Source organism: Octopus sinensis, unplaced genomic scaffold (assembly GCF_006345805.1).
Source record: "Octopus sinensis unplaced genomic scaffold, ASM634580v1 Contig13644, whole genome shotgun sequence".
Classification (NCBI taxonomy): domain Eukaryota; kingdom Metazoa; phylum Mollusca; class Cephalopoda; order Octopoda; family Octopodidae; genus Octopus; species Octopus sinensis.
In genome coordinates, this window is record NW_021833024.1 from 74,719 (window position 1) to 98,412 (window position 23,694).

The 23,694-nt window shown below is 41.8% G+C and overlaps 2 protein-coding genes across 2 annotated transcripts; one reads left to right on the forward strand and one right to left on the reverse strand.

Annotated features, from left to right (window-relative positions):
* Window positions 1-10,295: 10,295 nt before the first annotated feature.
* On the forward strand, window positions 10,296-11,102 carry LOC115229731 (aldehyde dehydrogenase 9-like). The gene has a single exon (XM_036499330.1). The coding sequence runs from the start codon at window positions 10,540-10,542 to the stop codon at window positions 11,080-11,082; it is 543 nt and encodes a 180-aa protein (XP_036355223.1). The 5' UTR covers window positions 10,296-10,539; the 3' UTR covers window positions 11,083-11,102.
* A 9,774-nt stretch (window positions 11,103-20,876) lies between these two features.
* LOC115229732 (WD repeat-containing protein 5-like) lies at window positions 20,877-21,794 on the reverse strand. The gene has a single exon (XM_036499325.1). It carries the CDS (start codon window positions 21,792-21,794, stop codon window positions 20,877-20,879), a length of 918 nt encoding a protein of 305 aa, XP_036355218.1.
* Window positions 21,795-23,694: the final 1,900 nt, after the last annotated feature.

Here is a 23,694-nt window from a genome sequence, read left to right on the forward strand (position 1 = left end):
GTTGGCATCCTGTCTCATAGCACGATTGGCAGTCTCCTTCTCCTAGCGATAACTCAACAACAGAACAATCTCTTTGGAGTAATATTCCGAGACAGACGTAAACCAATGAAGAGAATCAAACTTGTCAAATTGGCCGAGAACCCGCAAAATAAAGACAAGTCCTTCAATAACTACAAAACTAGACCCAAAGCAAATCCGTCGTCCGAAAAGACGGCGTCGTCGACTTGTTTCCTGTTGATCTTTTCCTTGCAACAAACAATATACTCAACATAGTTCAATGTCTACATTATTACGTCACGCAAACTGAGGATGGCAAAATCATGTAAAAGTCGGCCAAATGAGCATGTTTGACTGAACTGAACTCCGCCGAAAACACATCCCCCAAAATCTCCAACACAAATCTCCGAAATACCTTAAAGTACTCGTTGTGTCCCGGAGAACTCTCGGTCAGTGACGAAAGCACGTCCTGTAGATTCCTTGGACTATAAAGTGGGCAATAACTGTGCAGCGTCAACGACAGTCGGCCCAAAGCCGTCGGACGAAACCATATCAGGAAAGGAAACACGTGATTTTAAATTGGGGACAAATTTCACAGAGTCGCCAGAAATGTGCATCGACCCAGATCTGATCAGTCTAACCAAAGCCAGTGCATTGCCTACAGTCGGAAAGCCTCAATACCGATTTGGGTTATGAGCACACGAAATCGATCGAGGTATGTTTTCCCGCCCTCCATTCCTAGTTGGCGGATTTCAGAATTGAATCTCTCAGCCCGGTTGAAGGGGTACTCAAAATAATGATGCAAAATACTTTCAAGTCATTTTTGGAGTTGTTTTCCTCGCAATACTTTATTTCCTACAAAAAATGGCCAAGTTTAAAAAAACTTTGAAAACGCGCGATTTTATGTGCGAATCGTACAAAAACTGTGAAAAAATGAACAACTTTCCACACAAAAACTGATAAATAAAGTTAACCTGCAGTATAAGTTGGACACAAACCGTTGTGTTGATGATTCCGTTGCCGTAAGTCCGTATTGAGTTGGAAATCTGGTCAATCCCAATGGTCATCAAATGTTTGTTGGGACTCGTCCTCTGCACGAAAATCTAAAAAACAAAAGAAGGGGCAAAACCTGGTTATTCAAATTATAACAATAATCCGAGACAAAATCTCCAATTTCTCTATCAAATTCAGAACGTCAATTTCCCAAATTAATAAAAAAAGTACATTGCTATGCCGAGGAAGTTGACGTTTGACAAGATCCACGGAATATTTTGACCCCGCAATGATCTCCATCCGTTGGTATGTGGAGGAGTCGTGGAGGGCCATTGCCGTGAATGTATAAAAAGTAGAATCCAAGTAATTGTCGAGGTAGTCTGTTGTACTTACTCAAAACACACCTTTGAGGGATAGAACACAGTCAGGCAGACTCATCGAGGATTCCCAGGTCAGAAAACTCCTCAAATCCTGATTGCTGGTTGATTCGAAAGATTTGCCCAGCTGTAGATGGATGTGGGAAGCATATCGAAGTTCCTGTTCAACAAGTGCACAAAACGTGGATAAAAAATTCTCAAATAAAACTGCTGAAAACAACCTTTTCGAAAAGAGAAAACATTTTTGAACACAAAACTTGACTGGAGAATGTCAACTGGTCAGAGGAAGGATGGAGGAAAGAAATACGCAGAATGTCACGAAGAACTGCCAGAACACACTGAAAGCAATACAGAATAAAGTCAACCTGTGTGTCCCCGTGTGACTGTCTTGCAGGGTAAAACATTTCGCCGAACAGAGAGAGGTGCCACAAAAGAAAACCAGAATCACACACCTCACGAAATCTACAAAATGACTGTCTTTTAAGTACAGCGAAAAAACTTTGTAAAGAAACTCGATTCGGGACAAAATACGTTCAATTTTAGCAAAATCAACGCCCTTCAGTGACTGAAATAGACAAATTTAAGCAAAACCAGCTTACGACAGCCATTGAGGGCGAGATTAAGCACAATCAATCTCCGAGTCGTGATGGGACCCTCACTCACAGACAGAAGCAGGTTAATGCACGAGAGGACGTCGATGCGCACGTCAGTAGGGGTCGACTTGGAGGGGGATTTGGTAATCAGCACCTTAATTTCAAAAACTGAGAATGACTTTGATGTCTTTGATCATTTTTATGAATTTTTGCTGCAATGCTTGGATTCCCGCCACACTGAACCGAACAAAATATACTTTATGACTGAATATAAAATGTTGAGCGAACTGCAATATCTCAAAAAACCCACCTTAAGACTGCATATCAACCTCCCCAGTGAAGGCAGGATTTTTTCCCGATCATTTTCAGCTATCAAAGACGAGAAAGAAAGAAAACAAGTGACAGTCTTGCGAATATTCAACAAATATGAAAAGCCCTAAAAATAGACAATTTAATAAACCTCTCGAATGAGGTCTCCCTCAAATGAATTCTTTCCTAATTTGAAATTTGCAGCCCACCTGACGACATTTGTTTGCATGGAAAGAGCAAAGCTGTTCGTAAATTACAGACAAACTCACCTTTCCAATGTCAATGTCGTTTTATCCATCCATTCCTTGCTCATGTTTTTTGACCGATTCAACACTTTTTTATCCAAGAAATGTGAATATTTCGGACAAAACACATCCAAAAACTCGACCAGTGTCCACACAATATTCCCGCCCAATTCCACTCCAATGACCTGATTATAAAACACTTTTTACAACATACCTTTTCATTGGCGGCAAACAAATCGCTCAAAATCTTTTTGTCGACCCCGAAACTGATTTTTGAGTGCAAAACAAAAAGCACGGAAGCATACAAAAATGACTTTCCACTGTCCCCCGCTAAAATTGAAAACACGTGACTACAGTCTTTTAAATTGTTTAGAAGTAAAGAAATGGCAATTTCCAACTGTTCCTCTACCTGAGGCATCCTTGTCCCTTCTATCTTGCAAATGGAAGCCACAACCCTCTAAAAATACCCAAAACATTTTCAAACCGCAAAAAACGACTCTTTGAATAAAATATGGTTTATTTCGTTAATCAAAAGTTTAATCTTGAAAACATTTTCGGTTGAAATTCCAAAATTATTTTGAGGGTCCGCAGAGGCTTTGACGATCCTTTGATGAGAGGACACAAAAACCTGTCAAACGACTCAAGCGACATTTTCAGAAGAACAGAATTCTGCATTAATTTGTTCAAAATGGCGGGAACTGACAAAAGTGAAGAAAACTTACGAACAAAAATCTAAAAATAAAAATTGTTGTAAGCCTGAAAATGAATGCCGACGGCGTCATATTTTTTCCTATTTATGTGAATTGAAAATAATAAACTTGGCCTGCTTATTTGCCGATTCAGAATATAGTCCACAAAGCTGGGAGAACATGTTGACACAAACACCTTCGACGTGGATCAGAAAGCACCTCAAGTCCTACCAAATGTCAAATGGCCACCAACGTTCAGAAACTGGAGAATAAATCCTCCCTGAAACTCCAAGCTGACATTACAGTCTGGATTTCTGTACTCTACCCAAATCAGATAAAAAGGTCACCGTTCATTTCGAAAAGTAGGATTGGGGTAAAAAAACGTTTTTCTGCGTCAAAAACGAGTTTGTCCACTTCCTCACACAGGACAGTGGTGGCGAGGAGAATTTTGCGGAGAGATTGGTTCTCGGTTGAGATGAGTTTGGCTGCAGATATGTTTTCCGTGATTGAACTCTAAATGTCCTCCGAATTAGGTCACCTCAATGTGGAATGCGCAGTAATTTGGATCTGAGATGTTTAAAGGTGAATTCTGGGACTTTTCGTGGAGATGTTTGATATAGAGCTTCATGTGGTTCTCTAATTCGTTCAATGATTTCTCTCTGGCTAAATCTATTTTCGGCTTTTGGTTGAAATTAGACCTTGAAGTATATTTTTCTCGCTTTGACTGTCATGAGTGTCGAAAGCAACATCCATCACTTATTTTATGTAGTCTAATTATATATTTATTATAAACCTAAAACTATGATTAATAATACAAATATAAAAATCAAATTCAGTAAATTAGTATTTGTACCAAATTCAGACAAAAATTGAACAGAACGTTAACAAATGAGAGATTTTAGTCTTAAAATATAGAATAATATTTTCCCCTTTCTTTTCCAACTCTGCACGTCAGAAACCACCTTCTGCCAGTCTTTAAAAACACGGGACTTCCACTACAAGTCGCCTTATTTTAACAAAATTAAAAACAGGTAAAATTCATTAAAGCAGCACGATAAAGTAACTCCAAAAATAACTTTATGGAATGTTAACAGTCTCAGAGTGATTGAATAGAGCATCACGTTGTTCATTGCGATAAGAATACTGGATGTATAAATACTGAGTCCCCCACTCTGAACAGTCGTGAAAACCAGGCAAATCAGACTACACATTATAAACACAGTCACCTTATTGACATCCCCACTGATGTACAACGAAGAACGCTTAACAAGCAATTGCACAGCATTTGTGACATCCAAATAAGTATTTCTAAGCAGGTTTATATGCTCAGACTACTCTTCCCCCTTTAGACTTCCCCACGTGGCTTTGATAATAACAAGTCCGTCCCTCGACAGTTCGAAGGCACGGACTTTCGCGGCCTCGTTTCTCATTAACAGGTTTATATTCTCACTTCGGGCTCTCAGCTCACTCCGTCGGTTCAACTCCCCAAATTCAAATTTGCTTCACTAAATTACAAGCCGAACTTGTTCTTATCAGAAGGACCGGTCATTCTTCTGTAGAGTCGAGTCATGGCCGTGAAAATAATTGGCGGAAGTATAATTCCGTAAAAAACACTCGCGGGTAGAAAACTGGAGGAAAGCTGAATTGGAAGTGCAAATTGCTGGTTTCCACGTTTTAGTCTACACTCAGAAAACAGATCAAATCGACAGATCAAACCGACAGTTCAGGGAAACTCCGGCGATGGCAGAGATGGACAGTTTTGAGGATAGAGTTGTGTACTCGTTAATTTTTTTGGACAGTCCCAGATTGGCCACCACCCCGCAAATATTTCCATATCTTCAAAAATCAGAAATTGGACATACTGGACAGTTGACGACACACTGAGGTCGACTTTTTCAATATTTTTGGCACATTTTAAAGCGAAAATATAACTTGATTGACCAATCTGTGTAAATTTATGACAATAAACATCGGAAGCAAAAGAAACGTCGACTCCCGACCAGTTCCAGAGCAGCTGTGCACGTGCAACGGACGAGAACGAGACATTCAGCTGAACTTTGAGCACCAACTTTGGCGAAAGTCTCCACGTGAGTCCTAAAACTGAGAAAAAGTGAAAATGATGCCTCCGATTAGGATTGGGGATATTCCCCCCGAAATCCGCAACAAGAGTCCCCCCGTTCCGTGACTTGAAAGTCAAAAAACAAAAAAACATAAAATCCGTCAAATTCCTGGACACGGTCCCCATCACGGAATTATTTTTCCCGCCAGAAAGTTGGATCTATAACTTAGGACTCCACAACAACAAGACACACATTCCCGGGCCAGAATTCCGCGAAATTGGAAAGAAGTGTAAATCCGTAGTCGCCGCGAGTGTCGCACTGACTTTGTAGAGAAATACGGTCACTTCCGCCGACAGAAAAAGACAGAGATTGACTGACGCACATTTTGTTCAGAAACACCCGAGGAAACTCATCCCTGAGGAAATCACGGAATAAAGTCACCCTTCGTGGTCTCCCTCAAAAATGTCCTGCGCATCGACCGACACAGTGACGGAGCCCTAAAATTTATAGAACACATTTCCTTCACTTTTGGGTCGACGGAGTCTTCTTGGAGTTTTCGTTTTCTTAGTTTTTCGATGTAAGCGAACTCCTCGTGGATTTCTTCGGGGGATTTGGTCCGGAGAATCAACTCCCGACCCAACGAACGGAGTCCCTGGTGTCCCAGAGTGTCGTAAATTGCCCTTCGGTTGGCATCGCAGAGAACTGGGAAGTCAGGAAGTGCACGTGGAGACCATCGCGGGCATATTTGACTTTGTTGAAGAGTTCCTTTGCAGTGGTCTTGTTCTCTTCTTGATGTTTGTCCGGGTGGTAGCGAAGACTGTAGAGTTTGTAGGCTGCATTGATCTCTTCGGATGTCGCCTGGTTAAAAATTTAGTTTGTGGAAAATAATTCCTACAGATTTTGAGACATTCAGAAAGGAATATAATTCAAACTCTTCATCGTGCATAGCGTTGGTTAACCAATGTAGTAAATATATTTTAAATTCAAAAGTTAAAAAAATATTTTATTATTTAATTTCTATCTAAAAACTTTATTTGGACCAAAAATGAACATCAAAGGAGATTATGGCCAATTTCCAATTCACGAATAAATCTTGATAAGTAGTCTATGACGAGTCAATCCACCTTGTGTCAAAACAGTGCAAGTCGGTTTTTTAAATTCAAAAAAACACGACAACTCAGAATCTGACAAAAACTACTCAGTCCAGCCAGAGCCTTCTTTCAGTCGAAAAGAGGTAAACATGTAAAAATCCAACACAATTAATATGGATTAATCACAAATCAAAACATTAAGAAAAAACCATCATTTTTTTAAATTGACAACACGAATAAAATTATCCAAAAACTGTGCAAATTGACGGGCACTTTTGGACTTGAGTGGTTTATGCCTCGCCAACTGGTCTTGAAGTGGGGTTAGAAGAGACAGAGCATGAGCTCTCACTTGAGGATCTTCCAAATCGAGCCTCGACAATGTCTCAAACAAACAACTACAACTCCAATTGTCCTCAACCACCCTATTTCCACCTCATCCCAATCGGGGACTCCAGTAGAGAGGCCTGAGATAATCGACAGGTATTCCTCCTGTGAGAACTCTCCGCCGTCGAACATGACCCCAAAGTCGTCGACCTTCTTGCAGAGGTCACGGACATACTCAGAGTTTGTGCTGTTCAGTGCCTGAAAATATCCTTTTTTGTCCAAACCAGTTCAAAAGCTTTCTTGAGCTGGTTAGTCTCCACCAACTCACTGATTTTCTCCGACAACCCATAAAAACTCGACTTTTTAAAACTGGTTTCCAATTGGGAGAAATGACGTGTCTGTTCTCGTGCTAGTCCTTCGAATTCGGCACTTATGCTCGATTTGAGTCCCACAAGTACTAAAAAGTAAAGAAATAAGACTAACCAGAGTCCGACAATTCCGCGGATAATTCACTGAGGGCAGTTCTCATCACCCCCAACAAATAAACTTCCAACCAATTTTTAATTTTATCGAAAATAGCAAGAGTGAGTCTCTAAATGAGCACTTTGAGTGAACCAATACATCATAATCAAGCATTTTGGGCAACTCCTCTTTGATTGTCTGCATGTCGCTCACTACGACAGTGTGAATGTCCTCTCTCAAGGTCTCAAACCCCCGATCGAGCAGACTGTGGATAACTGTTTGATGTAACACTCGTATTGTACTATTTGACACATCTTCTGTGTCTGGTGATTGCCTGTTGGAGAAGGCACTCACTTGGTTTATTCGATTTATCACATTCCTGGAATTGTTCTCCAAAACTCTTTCAAAATCTATGTTTTAGTCAAATGTCCACAACATTGAGACAACTCGGAAAACTTATTTTCCGAACATTTCACCACGTTTTTCAAATCGATCACCTCTTGTTTTAAAAATTCGATTTCTTTCAACAATTCTTCAGTCCTTTCAGGCTTCATGACAGGTTCCTCGGCTGGGGGAGGCGGCTCTCTGGGAGAACTAAACGGGCTGAGAATCAAATCAACAAATTACGTCGCTTCGACGGATTCTGCCATTTTTTGCACACAAACCTCATTTGTTTGAAGCATTTCTATTTCAGGGGGTTCCTCCACTCGGGTTTGTCTACACAATAATGGGGGATCGAACTCGCTCTTCTCACTATCGATAGTCAGGGTCACTTCTTTGAGATCAGTCTCCACCAGATCTGTCTCTAATTCCAAAGCGTCGCTGATCATTTGTAACATTGAGGCGCTGCGGAGTTCTTTTAGGCCAGGCTCTACGTTTTATTATTTTCTGTACTGTTTTTTGCTGGAAAACTGCTAAAGACTACAGGATTGGTCGATGGTAGAACGAAGGAATAGTCTTGATCATTCAATCTAGTATTTTTATTATATGATAAAATACATTTTTGATGGAAAAGAATGATATTTTAATAAATCAAATTTATGTTCTCTACCCTTGTTTGCTATGGTTAATCAATAAGCAAATAAAACAACATTCTGAGATGGTCTCTAGTGATCGGTTAGTACGAGCGAGTATGTTTTGTGGGCCTCTTGTAATGAACGTCACATGGGATGCCCCTCTTTGGGATTCATTCTCTTGGATTGAGAAAATGAAGAGATGCTAAGCATTATTATTCCGAGAAACACATTAAATGAATCCTTTACTATCAGCAAGTTGTCCGAGCAAACTATCAGGCGTAAATTAGTAGAGAAATCGTCAAATTCAGCCGATTCTTTAGGCAAATATTGAAATCTAGATAAATGTCACTTTAACCCACCGAATAGAATTGAGACACCACCATGAAGTAATGTCCCACACTTTGATTTCCGAATTTGCCTCACAAGTGGTGACCAGTCCCCTACCATGCCAATCAACCCCCAAACCACGTGCCAAAAAAGCTGAAATCGTCGACAGGAGACCCATCGTGGGGGATCCAGACAAGTTCCTTCCCGCCATCCATCAGTCGGACAACCCCAGCCGAGTCAGAGAATATCAAATCCACACTTTCTGGAAAAAAAGAAATGGCGGTAAATTTCTGTTAAAATAACCACGTGACCAAACCAGCGCACTCGTGTTGTAATATAAAAAGTTATCCGCAGAATTTAAAAATCGGAATCTCGTGGACGTGCAGTTCAAAGTGAAGCAAAAGACCTGAAAACTGTTGATAAAGGAGTGCCTCGTTTTCGTCAATGAGGGCAGTGTAGGTCGTGTCATTCGAGCACAGGTGGGAGAAGGAGGTCGTGATTGGCCCTGCGTTGTCTTTGGAGGACTTGTAGGTGGCCAACAAGTGCATTCTACAGTGAGATTGCAGCCTACTGTTTTATTGATGTATTCAGCATGAAATAGTCGACTTGCCGGGTGGTGTAAGACAATGCAATTATTGACTGGTTGGCCGACACTGACGAACAAATCTGGAATATTTGCTTGCCCTTCGAGTCGATGGGGAATTCCTGGAGTATGTCCTCCTCTTTGAAGTATATGTAGAGTGTGTTGGGACTCCCTGATTGGGACATGACAGTGTAGGCTGGGTTTCTGTCTGAGAATACGACCGAGTCATCAATATTTGAGATATCTGAGCTTTGCTGGGCTAAAATGAATATTTTTCTGTTGGTGATGTATTTGGAGTCGCTTCCACATCGTTGGGAAAAGTCTCTATTTGTATTTGTCGTAAATGTGAGTACATTAGTCTGACTGTATTCCCACATGAACTGTCGTCAGATGTTTCCTCGTGCATGAGACACCTTATAGTCCAAAATGTTTCTAGTGGCAATAAAATTCGAATTAAAATCGATTACAATTATTAGAATATATTATTAAACAATAAAATTAAAGGTATTGTTTGATAATTAATTAGAAAAGGTTTATTGATGTATTTAAGAGAAAGGAAATCTCTAAAAATAATATGTAGTCTGTCAGAGCACGCGAACCGGAATCTTCTGCAGGGTTATCGGCAAAATACTGACAACTCATTGGTACTTCTCTTTGTGGTTTGAAATAATTTATCTCGACCACAATAACTGTTTCTGTGGTAAATATATCGTCAATTGCACTTTAAAAACGATTTTTAAATATTTTATATTAGCTTGGTACGCCAAAAAGTTTAAAAGAATACAAGAAATAAAACACAAAAATGTCACGACTGCTGAGATTTTCGAGTATTTCGCAAAATTTGTTCTGCTTTAAAAGCACAGCAGCTGCCCCAATAAGAAACCCTCAGATATACTTTAATCAAGTAAGCAGTCCTCTATAAATCAGAATTTCATAAACAACGAATTTGTCGACGCACAAAGCGGCCGAACTTTCCCCACAATAAACCCGGCCACGGAACAAGTCATTTGCAATGTCGCGGAGGCAGACAAGGTGTTGGGCTCTAAACATTGTCAGAACGACGTGGACATTGCAGTTCGAGCAGCCCGAGAAGCCTTCAGATTTGGGTCTCCGTGGCGAACTCTTTCTCCTACTGAGAGAGGCAGAATCCTCTACAAAGTGGCCGACCTGATTGAAGAAAACAGGAACTACTTGGCTGTTATGTCCACTGCGTCAATCTGTAGAGCCTGGAAAGCGTGGATAACGGAAAGCCCTTTTTGGAGGCGTTCAACGCGGACATAAATTTGGTGACTCAGTGCTATCGGTACTACGCTGGGTGGGCTGGAAAGAACTTTGGGCAGACATTTGAAATGGGTAGTCATTCGTGAATATCAAAGATGGCAAGTTTATGGGGATGACTCGACACGAACCAGTGGGTGTGTGTGGGCAGATCATTCCGGTACATTTCCCACAACATTGTAGTGGAATTTCCCAATGTTAATGCAGGCATGGAAATTGGGGCCTGCCTTGAGCAATGGATGCACTGTTGTCATGAAATTGGCCGAACAGACACCCCTTTCCGGACTGTTTGTGGCCGACCTATTCCGACAGGCCGGACTGCCTCCCGGAGTCCTCAACGTCCTCACGGGATATGGGGAGACCGCCGGAGCTGCCATCGCCGCCCATCCCGACATTGACAAAGTGGCCTTTACCGGGTCGAATGAGGTCATTTTATATTCCCCATTTCAGGTCGGCCAAGTGGTCGTACAAGCAGCCATGCAAAGCAACCTGAAAAGAGTGACCCTCGAATTGGGGGGCAAGTCTCCGAATATTGTATTTGCGGATGCCAACTGTAATGCAGTCAGTCTTATGTCTAGTGGACCTAGCAGTGGCTCAAAGTCACGTGGGACTATTCCTAAACCAAGGACAGTGTTGTTGTGCGGGGTCTCGTATTTTTGTGGAGGACAAAATCTACGACGAGTTTGTGGAAAGAAGCGTGGAAATGGCCAGGAAACGGACAGTGGGGGACCCCTTTGACGAGGGGACAAAACAGGGGGCCCAGGCAAGTCAGGAGTGGACTCAACTGGCAGGTTGACCAAGAACAGTTCAACAAAATATGAGACTGATTGAGTCCGGAAAGAGGGCGGGGGCCACTGTGTGTACTGGTGGTTCGAGGGCAATGGATAGGGGCTATTTTGTCGAGCCTACGGTCTTCAAGGGCGTCGAGGACAACATGGAGATTGCTCGGACAGAAGTAAGTTTTTTCTTCACGACAGATTTTCGGCCCTGTCATGCAAATACTCAAATTCAGCAGTATGGAGGAGGTGATTGAGAGGAGTAATGACACAAAGTATGGACTAGCAGCCTCCGTGTTCACTCAGGATATCGACAAGGCCATGTATTTGTCTCAGGCCGTTCGAGCTGGCACTTTTTGGTGGGCATCAAAGAGTAATCAATTTAGGGTTAATTGTTATGACGCACTCGACGCGGCAGCCCCCTTTGGAGGATTCAAACAGTCGGGGCAGGGAAGGGAGTTGGGTTCCTATGGTCTTGCCAACTACACTGAAGTCAAGACGGTTATCAGTCCGTGTCATTCCTAGATTGTCATTAGGACACCCAATCAAGCCAATTAACTTATTAAACACGCTAATCATTCACTAATCGGTCATTTACTAACAAGTTTCCGATTTATTTATTGTAAAAATGTGCTGTTTTTAAAGACGTGAACAGATTTCAGAAAGCGGGCAGCAATTTGAATGGCTCCTTTTCTTTGGAGGAGTTGGTGACATTCCAAGAGAAAAGTGGCAAAGGATAATGCAGTCCACTTGGTCTCCCCCAAATCTGACCTCCCCAGTAATTCATTTCGAGTAATATCCATTGCTACAAACTCGCCAATCAGTGGGGACAAGTCGACTTGAATAATCATTTTTAAAGCTTTGAGTACAAAAATAAGGAAAGAGGTCGATTCATCACTCCCAAAGCTATCAATATGCATTAGACTCACGAAAAGGTCGGCATCAAAATTGATGGCGAGAGAATACAGCCACAGCATATTCAGAGGGTGGGGAATGTCGTCTGACTTTGAGAACACTTTGTGGATGAGTAGCATAATTTCGCCCATTCTATGATCGTCGTCTATGAAATGGGAGATGACAGTAACCCCCACGTCTTCCCCTCCACAACACAAATTGATGACATTCCAGACAGAAGGACAGTCTAAAATGGAGAGACAAGCCTACAATCAATATCGACGTAATCGTATATTCTTACAGCAAACATTAGCACATGCCGAACTGCTGTTTTGTACATGGAAGTGAACTCGGAGTGGGGAACACTCACATTTCCCGCAAAATGTACAAACCCTGAGCCCTCAATGAGCATCAATGTCCGAGGAAGGATATCCAAAAGAGTGTCAAAGGAGGGGATCGAGAACTTGATGAGAAGTGAGAACACTTCTATCAACTTATATATTAAGTAATCAGTTTTCGTCGAGAATATAATGTCCACATGCTTACTCAATGATTGGTATATGCAAGTTCCAAAGTCATTTCTCGTCAGTCTGAGTACTGCCTGACTGAGACTGAGGTATTCCCATATAAAGTCACAATCGGCAGTGCAGACGTCGCTTTTAATCAAAAAATCCAAAAAGTAATCCAAAATCTAGAAATGTTAACAATATCAACCCTGTCGTATCTTTTCTCGACAATTTTAGAAAAAAAGTTAAAAATTCGTCTTTTGGTTACCAGACAAGCCTCTCTAAACTCTCCTACAAGAGCGCCTGCAAGCAATCCAGTGGCCAGAAGTGTCTACAGGTAACAAAGTTCGAATTCTACCTCTAAATGGGAAGACTGCAATAGACTGTTGGCTGCAAAAATATAAGAGCACTCATCCGGGGTGTCTATTAGGGCAATCTAGGTCACTCAGTGAGTAGTACAAATAATCTGGATAGTTCAAACATGTCAGAATATTCTTCATCCCGACATAACACCGTGAAATTGGTCAAAGCAGCAAAGTCCATATTAAAACTGAAGTTTAATTAATTATATTTAATCTTTAATTTATAATTTATTCTGACTATACACGTTGACATGGATCACTTCACGGATGAAATAAAATCTGTCGAGTTTCTAAAATCAAAAAAACTATTTCAACGCCTTTATGTTTCACTTTTTGTTTTGATTTACTGCATTTTCGTGGGCCTTTCCCGGCTTCCTCCCCTGGCAAACAATCCCTTCCTCACCACCATCGCACTGGGCACCCTTATCTGTCTCCATGCACTAACAATCCTCTCCTGCCTCTGGTACGTCGAGTTGGACAGAATATGCAATTACTCCTTTGTATGTGCATTCCTCATAAACCCTGTTAGACTAGTGAGGAGGAGGCCTCCCACGTGCTGGCTACCCCACACCCCAATAAGGGGGTCAAGTCAATCGAGCCAATTGTAAGTCCCCGATCATATTTATAGCTTTCAAATGACAAAAATGGGCGATATTTTATATATATGAAAGTCAAATTTATTTTCAATCCCATTTCTCAACAATTCGACATCCCCAGTCACCCCGATGCCCAACTTGTGCCACGTGACGGTCCCCTTCCTCCACCAATTCAAAATCAGGACGAGATTGACCAACTGAGGTGGTCCTTTGACCAGAACGAAATGACCATCGACCTTCCAAGTTTCAAAAAAGTGTTTTTGGAGAAGGCAACATCTCCCTTCTTCGTTTTCCAGTCAATCTGCATGCTGTTGTGGTGTCTGGACGAGTATTGGGCATTTCCCCTCACCTCCCTCGCCATGCTGGTTGCCCTCGAAGCCATCAATTCTGTGCAACAACTCGGCTATATGAAAGAAATAAGGCAATTGGGGAATTGTAGACAAACAGTAAAAGTATTTCGATTCGGAAAGTGGTCCTCAATATCCTCGACTCTGCTTGTTCCGAGGGATGTGGTCTTTATTGGTTATTCCACCCTTCTAATGGGCAGACACTCAACTGGCCACCATTCCTTGTGATCTTCTCCTCCTCCACGGCTCCTGTGTCACCAACGAGGCTTTACTGACGGGGGAATCTCTTCCAGTCATGAAAGTATTTCCAAACTCTCATTTTAAGGAACCAATTGACTTTTCAGTGGATGAATTTGATGTTAATATTCACGGGAAACTGCATTTGCTTTATTCAGGGACCAGTCTAATCGACACCACCACTGACGGGCCACTTCCTTTGGGTTGTACAAAGGGCTGTCTCTGTGTTGTGGCCCGTACTGGATTCTCCACATTTCAGGGACGTCTTCTCAAGATTATTCTCCAAAACGCCCAGAACAGTCATCTTCATAGCTCTGACTCATTCTATCTTATTCTCCTCCTTCTCTGCTTTGGTATCGCCGCTGCCATCCATGTGTGGGTCTCTGGTTGTGTTTTGAGGAATATTCCAGTCGCGGAGGAGTATGCCAACAACCAGTACAAACTGCTTTTGAAATGCATGTTCATTCTGACATCAATTCTCCCTTCTGAACTCCCCCTCGAACTGACTATGGCAGTCAATGCCAGTCTCAGGTCTCTTTCCAAACTGGGTATTCTTCTGAGTTGAGACAAAGGCATATTTTGCACTGAGTCGCACAGAATTCCCTTTGCGGGGAGAACTGGAATTTGTTGTTTTGACAAGACGGGGACACTCACGAGCGAACAACTCATTCTGGCAGGAGTCAACGGTCTCAAGTTGTCTCCATGAAGTGAGGTTTAGTAATTCGGCAACTCTTCTGGGCTCCTCCGACTGTCCTGACAATCTCCTGGTGGCCATTGCTGCCTGCAATTCACTCCACACTCACAACAACACGGTCGTCGGAGATGTCCTCGAAAAGGCTCTCCTCGACTTCACTGATTACAGTTTTACTGGCAAAAGTGTGTTTTTGTTTGTAATGTTAGATAAACTGTCCCTCCAACGTGGAAAGGGGAGAACGATTCCTCCACAACTGGAGATTGTTCGGAGATTCCATTTTAGCTCGACTTTGCGTAGAATGACGGTTATTGGTCGTTTTATTCCACGGAATTCCAACGTGACGAAATATTTCGTGGCAGTCAAAGGTGCCCCTGAAGCACTCAAGGATTGTGTATTTATCCTGTCTAACCATAGTTTGCCTCCATTCCTTCCGATTATGACAAGATTGTCAAACAGAGCATGTCCCTCGGTTACCGACTGTTGGCCATTGGGTACCGTCTCTGTGATAAATGTCCCCAAAACGACCTTTCAGTCCAGTTGGAGTTTTGTGGATTCGCCAATTTTTCGTCCGAGATAAAGTCTGATTCATTCAGCACTGTTGGCCAGTTACAGCAGTCGTCCCATCACGTGCGTATTGTGGACTATTCCTTAGGTTATGATGATCACTGGGGACAGTCTTCACACTGCCTGCTACGTTGCCTCACGACTCGGAATAACACGGAGTGGTCCCAAAGTCCTCGTCGAAGGTCCACTTGTTGTGATATATTAGATGATGGGGACAAATTAGTATTCGGACTATCTGAGGCAGAGTATGCTGAGACGAGTTTGGAATGCTTTGAGCAGTCGTGGAGGGAGTGGTCGGTTTGTATGACAGGAAACGTGACTTGTTTCCGTCTGATGCCCGTAGGCCTCGGATATGCTGGCAATGTCCAATCCCGACTTATTCCGACTGGTGTTGCCTCACGTGTGTGTGTTTGCCAGGACTGACCCACAACACAAGCAATCCCTGATATCCGAGATGACCCAGATGGGGTACTTTATTACAATGTGTGGAGATGGGACCAACGACGTGGGGGCACTCAAACAAGCCCACATCGGTAGTTGTAGTCCTATATTCACAGGGGTTGCGGTTGCCTCCGTTGACATTGTGGAACAAGTCGTGCCTGACGAGGACGGAAACGTGCTCAAGAAGTTGGGGGATGCCAGCATTGCGGCACCCTTTTCGTCCAAAAAGTCATCCCCGATGTGTGGTTTGTGTGTTTGAGATGACGACCAGTCAGGGACATAATCCGCGAAGGTCGTGGAGCCCTTGTCAAAAACTTGCAAATGTTTAAAATTCTGGCCATCAGCGCTTTTATCAGTTCTTACGGCCAGAGCGTGCTTTATTTGGAAGGAGTGAGGATTGGGGACATGCAGGCGACAGTCCAGGGGCTCTGTTGTACTTATTTGGTCGTGACAGTCACAAATAGCCAAGTAATGTCAAGTTTTATTAGTCTAGTCTGCAGATATATTGTCTTCAATCAGACCACAGGGGACATTCTTCACGCTTAGTTGTCTCCTCAGTGTGTTTGGACAGTTCTTTGTCCACTTTGGATCACTTTTGGCTGTCCGTACTGAACTCGATTATTTCAGGGCCAATAATAACGTGTCAATCACTAACTTTACTCATTCCAACACGACCAGGTACTGTGTGTCGGTAGTATTCCAGCATTTTGGGTGATTCTCTGACATTTGCTCCCAGTCTGACCAATTCTTGCATTTGGCTGTTGTCAGTGGCAATGGATGTGAACGCCTGCTTTGTTAATTATCGAGTTGTCCTCTGAGTAGTTTGACTATAGGGACGTCCCTTCATGAAGAGTTGTGTCCAACAAAAGTCTCTTTTGTATGCCTTCCTGGCTATTCACGGCTTTGTCTTGTCACTTATTCTGGGATTATTTCCACAGATGCAGCAGAGTTTGTCTGTGATCGACATTCCTGTTCCAGTTTATTTGATGGATTCATTTTTAGCTTCAAACTCACTTGATTTGTATTATTCTATTTAATTTCCTTATCACCTATTTGATCAACGCCATATGCGAGTATTACTCGGATGCTCGCTCACTCAGTAACCCAGTTTGACTTTTCTTTAATTTAATAAATCGACTGTTTATTCAACATCCTTAAACTATTCCATCTTTTGAGAGAACGCGTTTTATTTTTCTGAATAAAGTAAATAAAACGAATTTTCCGCTTGCTTTTTGATATTCAATTTTCCACTGGGATTGTCGTAGTTAGTATGCTATCAATAACCAGGGATAAATTTATAGTAAGATTAGTCATCAAAATATATTTGCAATCGAACAAATTAGAGTGATACTTTATTTGGTATGGTCATTCAGTTCAAGTTGGGTTGACTATTCTGCATGGGATTGCTGTCAACCTGCAGAAAAAATAAACCCAGGAAATCTCTCCAATATTCTGTTAATTTGATTTTGCGACTTTGAATTCGTAACAATCTATTAAGGTTAACTAAATAATTTATTCTAAGAAACATGTTTCTTGATAGGACAGGAAAACAATCAGGATTCGCCAGTGGCTGCACTGCGAATAACAAAGAAGTTACCTTGCAAAATATTCTATGGTACAGCCAGCTGGTTTCCCGGTGTTGAAAGATCTTCTTTCCGATCAATTTCCCAATTATAGACAGAATTCTCTTCCAGGTCGCCCAATCATACCCCCTGCCGCAATTGAAACAAAGTTAAGAAAAGGAACAGCATTTACAAAATGAAACAGAATTAAAAAAGAACGGAAAGGAAAGAGGGCTAGCAAAAGAGAAATTTCCATACACAAGGGGATACCAATTTAGGTCAGCAGAAATCACTAATTTAGTTGAATGTAAAGAAATTTGTGATCGAATCGAAAAATCGCCTAAACATCCGACTACACGGTAATTCTAACAAAAACGTGTGCAATAATACAAAAAATAAATAATCACTGTGTCAGTTTAAAAAATTTAGTTGATAGTCTCGAGGAGGCATCCAGGGAAGAAATAAGTCGTGAATTAAGTTCATTAAATTGCTTTTCAATGTTGTCTATAAACGACAAATCCTGAACATTAGCATTCATTCTGTTGATCGAGTTGATGGCCCCCTGCTATTCGTAATTCAAAAAACCTCGCAGTTTTCTACTAAAATTGAGGTCGTCTGCTTGATTTTGATTTTACACTCAACTAACTCTTTTACCAACTGATCCATTTTATTTGAAAATATTATAAAAATAATGTTAATAATTTTTTATAAAATATATATTATATTCTACTACATGAATTCCAAATTTAAATTAAAACACAAATCTTACTTTTTTGATTTTTGAAAAATTCTTATAAAAATTAGTCAAACATATAGATCTTTGAAAGGTGAGATGAATTATTACAATAATTTAATTTAATCACAAATTAGTATTTAAATGATCAGAAATATTAATAAAATATCGGGTTCTAATTTAATTTTTGTGGCACATATGTATCGTGGGTCCCGCGGATATTTTTTTGACAATTTGCGGAAATCATATTCAAGAACCGCTGGAATTAAAGCAGCAGAAAACAAATATAGCTTATTGACCAAACTGGACACATTTTTAATATCAATTGGAATTATAATTCTCATTTCAGTCTACTTCTACACAAAATCCACGTCCGTCACCAAAATGATAGTCAACGATCCAATTGTCCGCGGTATCCCTCCACATCCTAATATTAGGTCTGACCAGCTCGAACTGTTCCCTCTCCCCCGTATATCCACCCTTTAATAATATAGAACTGCGATTTGGAGGAAGCCAAGTCAGTCCTTCTCTCAATAATCCACCAACTGAGAAGACAAGTCGGTTTTCCCACGTTTTTCCACCATTTAGGAGACCTGGAATGTTGGGGTGTCGAATATGAGCCTATAAACATTAGCCAGTTCAAATTGGGGACAGAAACATTCAATCAAGTCATCCAATGGGCTATCAGTGAGAGAAGTCTCGGAATCAGGTCGAGTTGTGTCATAAAATCAGCTGTCTGACCCACCTGGGAGACCAAACTGACCAAATCAGTCACGTTTGGACTCTCAAATCGAGGATATCCCACAAACCGCTGTGGTGTCGAATATATTTCGCAGTTTGGCGAGTTTTGACATACTTTATAATACTAGTTTTGGGTACTAGTAGCAAATAATGTTTACTAGTATTGCTGGGGTTGCTTTTGGTTAGATTTTGGAGTAGAAGAAGGAGAATTGAGAGTGAAAACGTGGAGAAACTGGCATTGGAGATTATTGGTTGGTTAGTTTAGTTTTGATGACTGACTTTTTGAAAAAACGGCGTATTCGGGCGTGTAGTGGGGTGTCCCCCTCCATTCCACTTCTCCACATTCGGGATGAGTTGATCAAACTGGAGGACAGGTTTGGGGGGCACTCATTGGTAGAGCAAGGATGAGGACGATGTGGAATAATGCTTGTAAATTGTTGGAGATGCACGAAACACGAGTCAAACAGGGAGTCGAGTTGATTTTTGGGGAGGAATTTGTCACTTTAATGTGGATTGGTGATGAATGAATGCATTTATAGACACGTTTATTCTATTAATTTTATGAGTTTATTGAGGTTGGTCAACCAGGGATTTCGTTTAGCACATTCGGAAGATAATTAAGTGAAGCTTGTAGATAGGCAGGGCGCCCAGCTAGGAATTATTATTAGAACCAAGATCACCGTCCAGAACATAGAACTAATTAATCAGCTGCTTCTTTGAGGAGGGTCCTCATCTCTGCCGGGTGCTCCTCCCTAGTCCCGACACAATTTCTATGAGGGCGCAGTAATGCAGTTTTAGGGCCTGTAGGCCCAAGGTTCCTTCCCAAGATTTCTTTGAATGAGGCGATGAATAGATGTTCATTCGGCCCTTTAGTGCTCCCCGAAATCTTTCTTAAGTTTTTTCGATTTTTTCACGGTTCGTTTCACTGACAAACCCTCCCCACAAGTATAACTAATGGAGGGTTTGATGTATTGCCGGTAGATTGATTGACGTGTAGGGAAGCTGATCCATTGTTTGCGTTTTCGGAGGAACACTTTTAAGATGTCCAGTTTCATTATCCAACTTGTAACATTTTCAACTTGTTGGGAGAAACACATATGACTATCGTAAGTCGCGCCGAGAATTTTCTGGGATTTTTTAAAAGGGATTTCCATGTTGTTTAGATATAAGTTTACCACCATTTTCCCAAGCTTCCTTGCTGAAGTCAGAAGCGTAGTGACCGATTTTTTAGGACTCGTTGATAGTCGATTTATCGAAAGCCATAATCCGCGGAAACTGTTTCTCAATCCCTGAGGCTGGGAGGGAGTCCTAAACTGCGTAGTCTTCAACAAACTTTCTCCTTTTCTGACACACTTTTTTTGATATTAAAAAAAGTGTAAACTGGTTTGAGGAGTGCCTTCTGGGTATAAAATTAAATCATTTTAATAATCATTTTCGACTTTTCAAAGATCTTTCAAAAATAAAAGAAGTTTGATTTGTGTTTTGATTTGTCCTGGAATATATGTTTATACAAAATTATGAACATTCTTAATATTTTGACCACTTTTTGGTTTTAGGATGTTTATATGCCTGTTTGCCTATTCAGAAATATTTGAGAAATGTTTTTTTAAAGACGTAGTTGGATGAAAGGCCAGAACTAAAGAGAGATAACTTCGGGGGTAGGTTTGATTGTCTTCTATCGAAAGATAATAAAGTGAACGATGATTTGAGGACAAAGCCTCGAGCCTGTTCTCGATGAGCCAATTCTCAAAGGAATATAGCTATTGCTGAATGTAACAAGAAGCTGATATGTAGTCAGCGTGTTTAAAAACAATAATAATGTCATCTACAAAGTCATGCAAATACAAGTTGAACAGGGACGGAGACAACCCAGAACCCTGCGGCACCCCATTTAGAAGACAGCGTTGTTTTGAACCGTGTTCCATAAGAGAGACGTATCCCATTCGACCCGATAACAAGTTTGCAAGCCAGGATTTGAAGTTTGAGTCTGCCTTTAAAATTTTGTCGAGTCCACACCAACGGACGGGGTCAAACGCCTTTGAGATATCGTGACTTAAAAACATATAGGAAGAATATATATTAGGAATAGTGCCAGAGTGTGACAGTTTTGTTAGGCTCAAGAGCGGAGGTGGCAATGACGGGGAGAGTTGGGTGTAAATCAAGAGAAAGAAGAGGATTGGGGCCGGTTGGAATACACTCACAAATCCTGGCCGACCGAACATCCCACTTATAGAATGCCCCATCTTCAGATGCACTCATCACTGACTGCCCCTCCTCACGTCCCCCAAAAATAACCGACAAACAAAATTTGTTGTTGACATGTCCTTCAAACGTCCTCACAACCTTCGAGGAGGAGAGATCCCACAGTTTAATCCGCGAATCCACCGTGGCAATCAACATGTACTTCCCATTGGGCGAGAACAGGGCAGCCGAGACTGGCGGAGTGTCCCCACTGAGGAGAGTTCTCAGACACTGGCCAGTCGCAGTGTCCCAAATCCGTGAAAGTCCATCAAGACTGCCCGACAGAATGAGAGACCCGTCGGTTATAAAGTCGACCGCGGAAATTGGGTCGGAATGGGCAGGCAATGTCCTGAGTGGAGTCCCTCCGCGGACATCCCACACGAGGACTGTCTCATCGAATGACCCCGAGGCAATAATATTGCACTGAGGGTTCACCACACAGCAGAAGACAAAGCTCGAATGTCCCCGAAGAGTCTTCAGACATTTCCCGGTGATAAAGTCCCATATTTTTAACGTGTTGTCGTCCGAGGCTGTAATCAGGTAACGACTGTCGGGGGACCAGCAGACGTCCGACAGTCCCAGTTTGTGTCCCCCGAAGGATTTCTCGAAATTGCCGTCGTGGGCGTTGAAAATGCGGAGAATTGAATCACCGGAAGCCACGGCCAGCCAGTTTCCGCACAAACTGAACCGAACGCGGGATACTGGCTTTAACATTCCAGATAGAGAATATTTCTTGATATATTTACTTGTAGTCATTTAATATATAACAAGACAATATTTATTTTTAAATTAATTAATACTTTTTTAAATGTATTAAATAATTTAAATAAATAACCCATTTAAATGAATCAGGTGGAATGGTCCTCATTAATTTTTAACCTCACTTAGGAAACCATTGAATAGAAACTACGCCCGAGAAAACTCATCATTCCGTCTACCAGGGACAAAAACAACTCAGCATCCTTTGATAAAAAAACAAGTCAAAAGTCCAATTACCTCTAGGAATTTCACCTGACTAAAGAACCCTCGCTGGATACCCAGAAAGTCACTCTGGAAGAGACAAAGACCATGGACGACCCCCTCTCATTGGCCTATCTAAGAAAAGAATGTGTTAATAACAGAAACGTAATCTTCCACTCACATTTGAGGTTATCCACGAACTGGAGAAGGCAGTGAATACACGTGACCCTGATTGGACTCGTCAAAAGGGATCCATAATCCACCAATTCCTCCAACCTGGCCAAACCTTCATAGAGGACTGTTTTATTCTAGAAACTACCCTTCCAGGTACTCTCCGTGTCTATATAAAGGCTCTTATTCCGTCCCGTACAAATTCGAACACGATTTGTTTGTGGTGAGCAACCCTCCGTCGGTTTGTCTGGTTGAGTAATCGTTAGGAGTTGTTGACACTCAATAAGAGTTGTGAGAACACGACAGGCTGCATTGACTACATGTATTCAGTCCTTAATAATATTCTCTTCCATTGGACGGACAACAAGCTCGCCTCATTTATTCAACTTAACGAGGTGAGAATGGTTGGGTGACCGCAGTGTCTTTCGTTTGTTGGGGAAATGGGCGATTCTCCGTATTTTGTACCACTTTTTGTGATGGTTGTTGATGTTTTGGAGAAATTCTCTTCTTTGGTGTATGAGAGGATGCTTGCTTTGGGCACTCTGCCTAATCGGGTGTCCGCACTGCTGGAAAACAGTTGGGAACTCGACACTGTAGCTTAGAACTGGACAGGAATGCCTACCGAGAGGACACTCTGTTCGAAATTGGGTGGAATTGGATATTCAAAGTGGAGTCACTTGAGTGTCCCTTTGCCAGAATTCTCATAAAACTGTCCATCTTCAAATGCTTCCAAATAATCGTGCCTGACTAGTTAGTCCTGTTTGTGTGTCCTTCAGTGACTCTCATCAGTCCTTGGTGTCCCTTTTCAAGTCAATTCGCGGAATTGGTTGTCCTCTCTTGGCCTTGTATGTCCGCTACTACGCCACCAGAGTCGCCCGTTTGTTTTTTCCCCACCAAAAAGAACATTTTTTGTTGTTTTTAAGCGACTTTGAGAAAGAAGTGTCTCAGATGGATATTCCCTACGAGAAAGCAGTGCCTGCCCTCTATTGGATAGTCCACGCACTCCTGGCTGACTGTCCCCCCTCGGAGAGCAGACAGTACCTCCTCCTTCTGATGGAATACAAGACGAGGTATCTGTTTTTAGAGAGTGCAGTCGTTTTTTGGTGTGTTCGCTTATTCGATGTGTGTCTGACCAGGATGTGGTGGATAATTACTCGACAATTCTGTGCAGACTGAGCAGTGTAGAGGAGTGGTGTTATTGTAGTACATTGGGTGTGTCCATGTGGGCAAATCACTCATTCGACTGGGTGGATATATTTCTAATCACATGGACTACCTCAAACAGATGTGGGTGTTCGTTGAGTCCATTTCTTCATTGACGGTTTGTTGGTGGTTATATTTAAGGAATATTTGTCTGTTGTTGTCGTCTGGTCTGAGTTTGTGGCTCGTCATTTCCAAATTAAACAAATCGACTTGCTTATTTCCGCGGTGGTGGACAGACTGTCGGGGGACCCTGAAGACGCCCACCAGACTTTGTTGTCCCAAATACTCCAAAATGTAGTCCAATACTCACAAGACTTTATTT

Bases quoted from the DNA above. Each gene is read 5' to 3' on its own strand.
- LOC115229731 (XM_036499330.1), top strand. From the start codon at position 10,540: ATGTTAATGCAGGCATGGAAATTGGGGCCTGCCTTGAGCAATGGATGC.
- LOC115229732 (XM_036499325.1), bottom strand. From the start codon at position 21,794: ATGACTACAAGTAAATATATCAAGAAATATTCTCTATCTGGAATGTTA.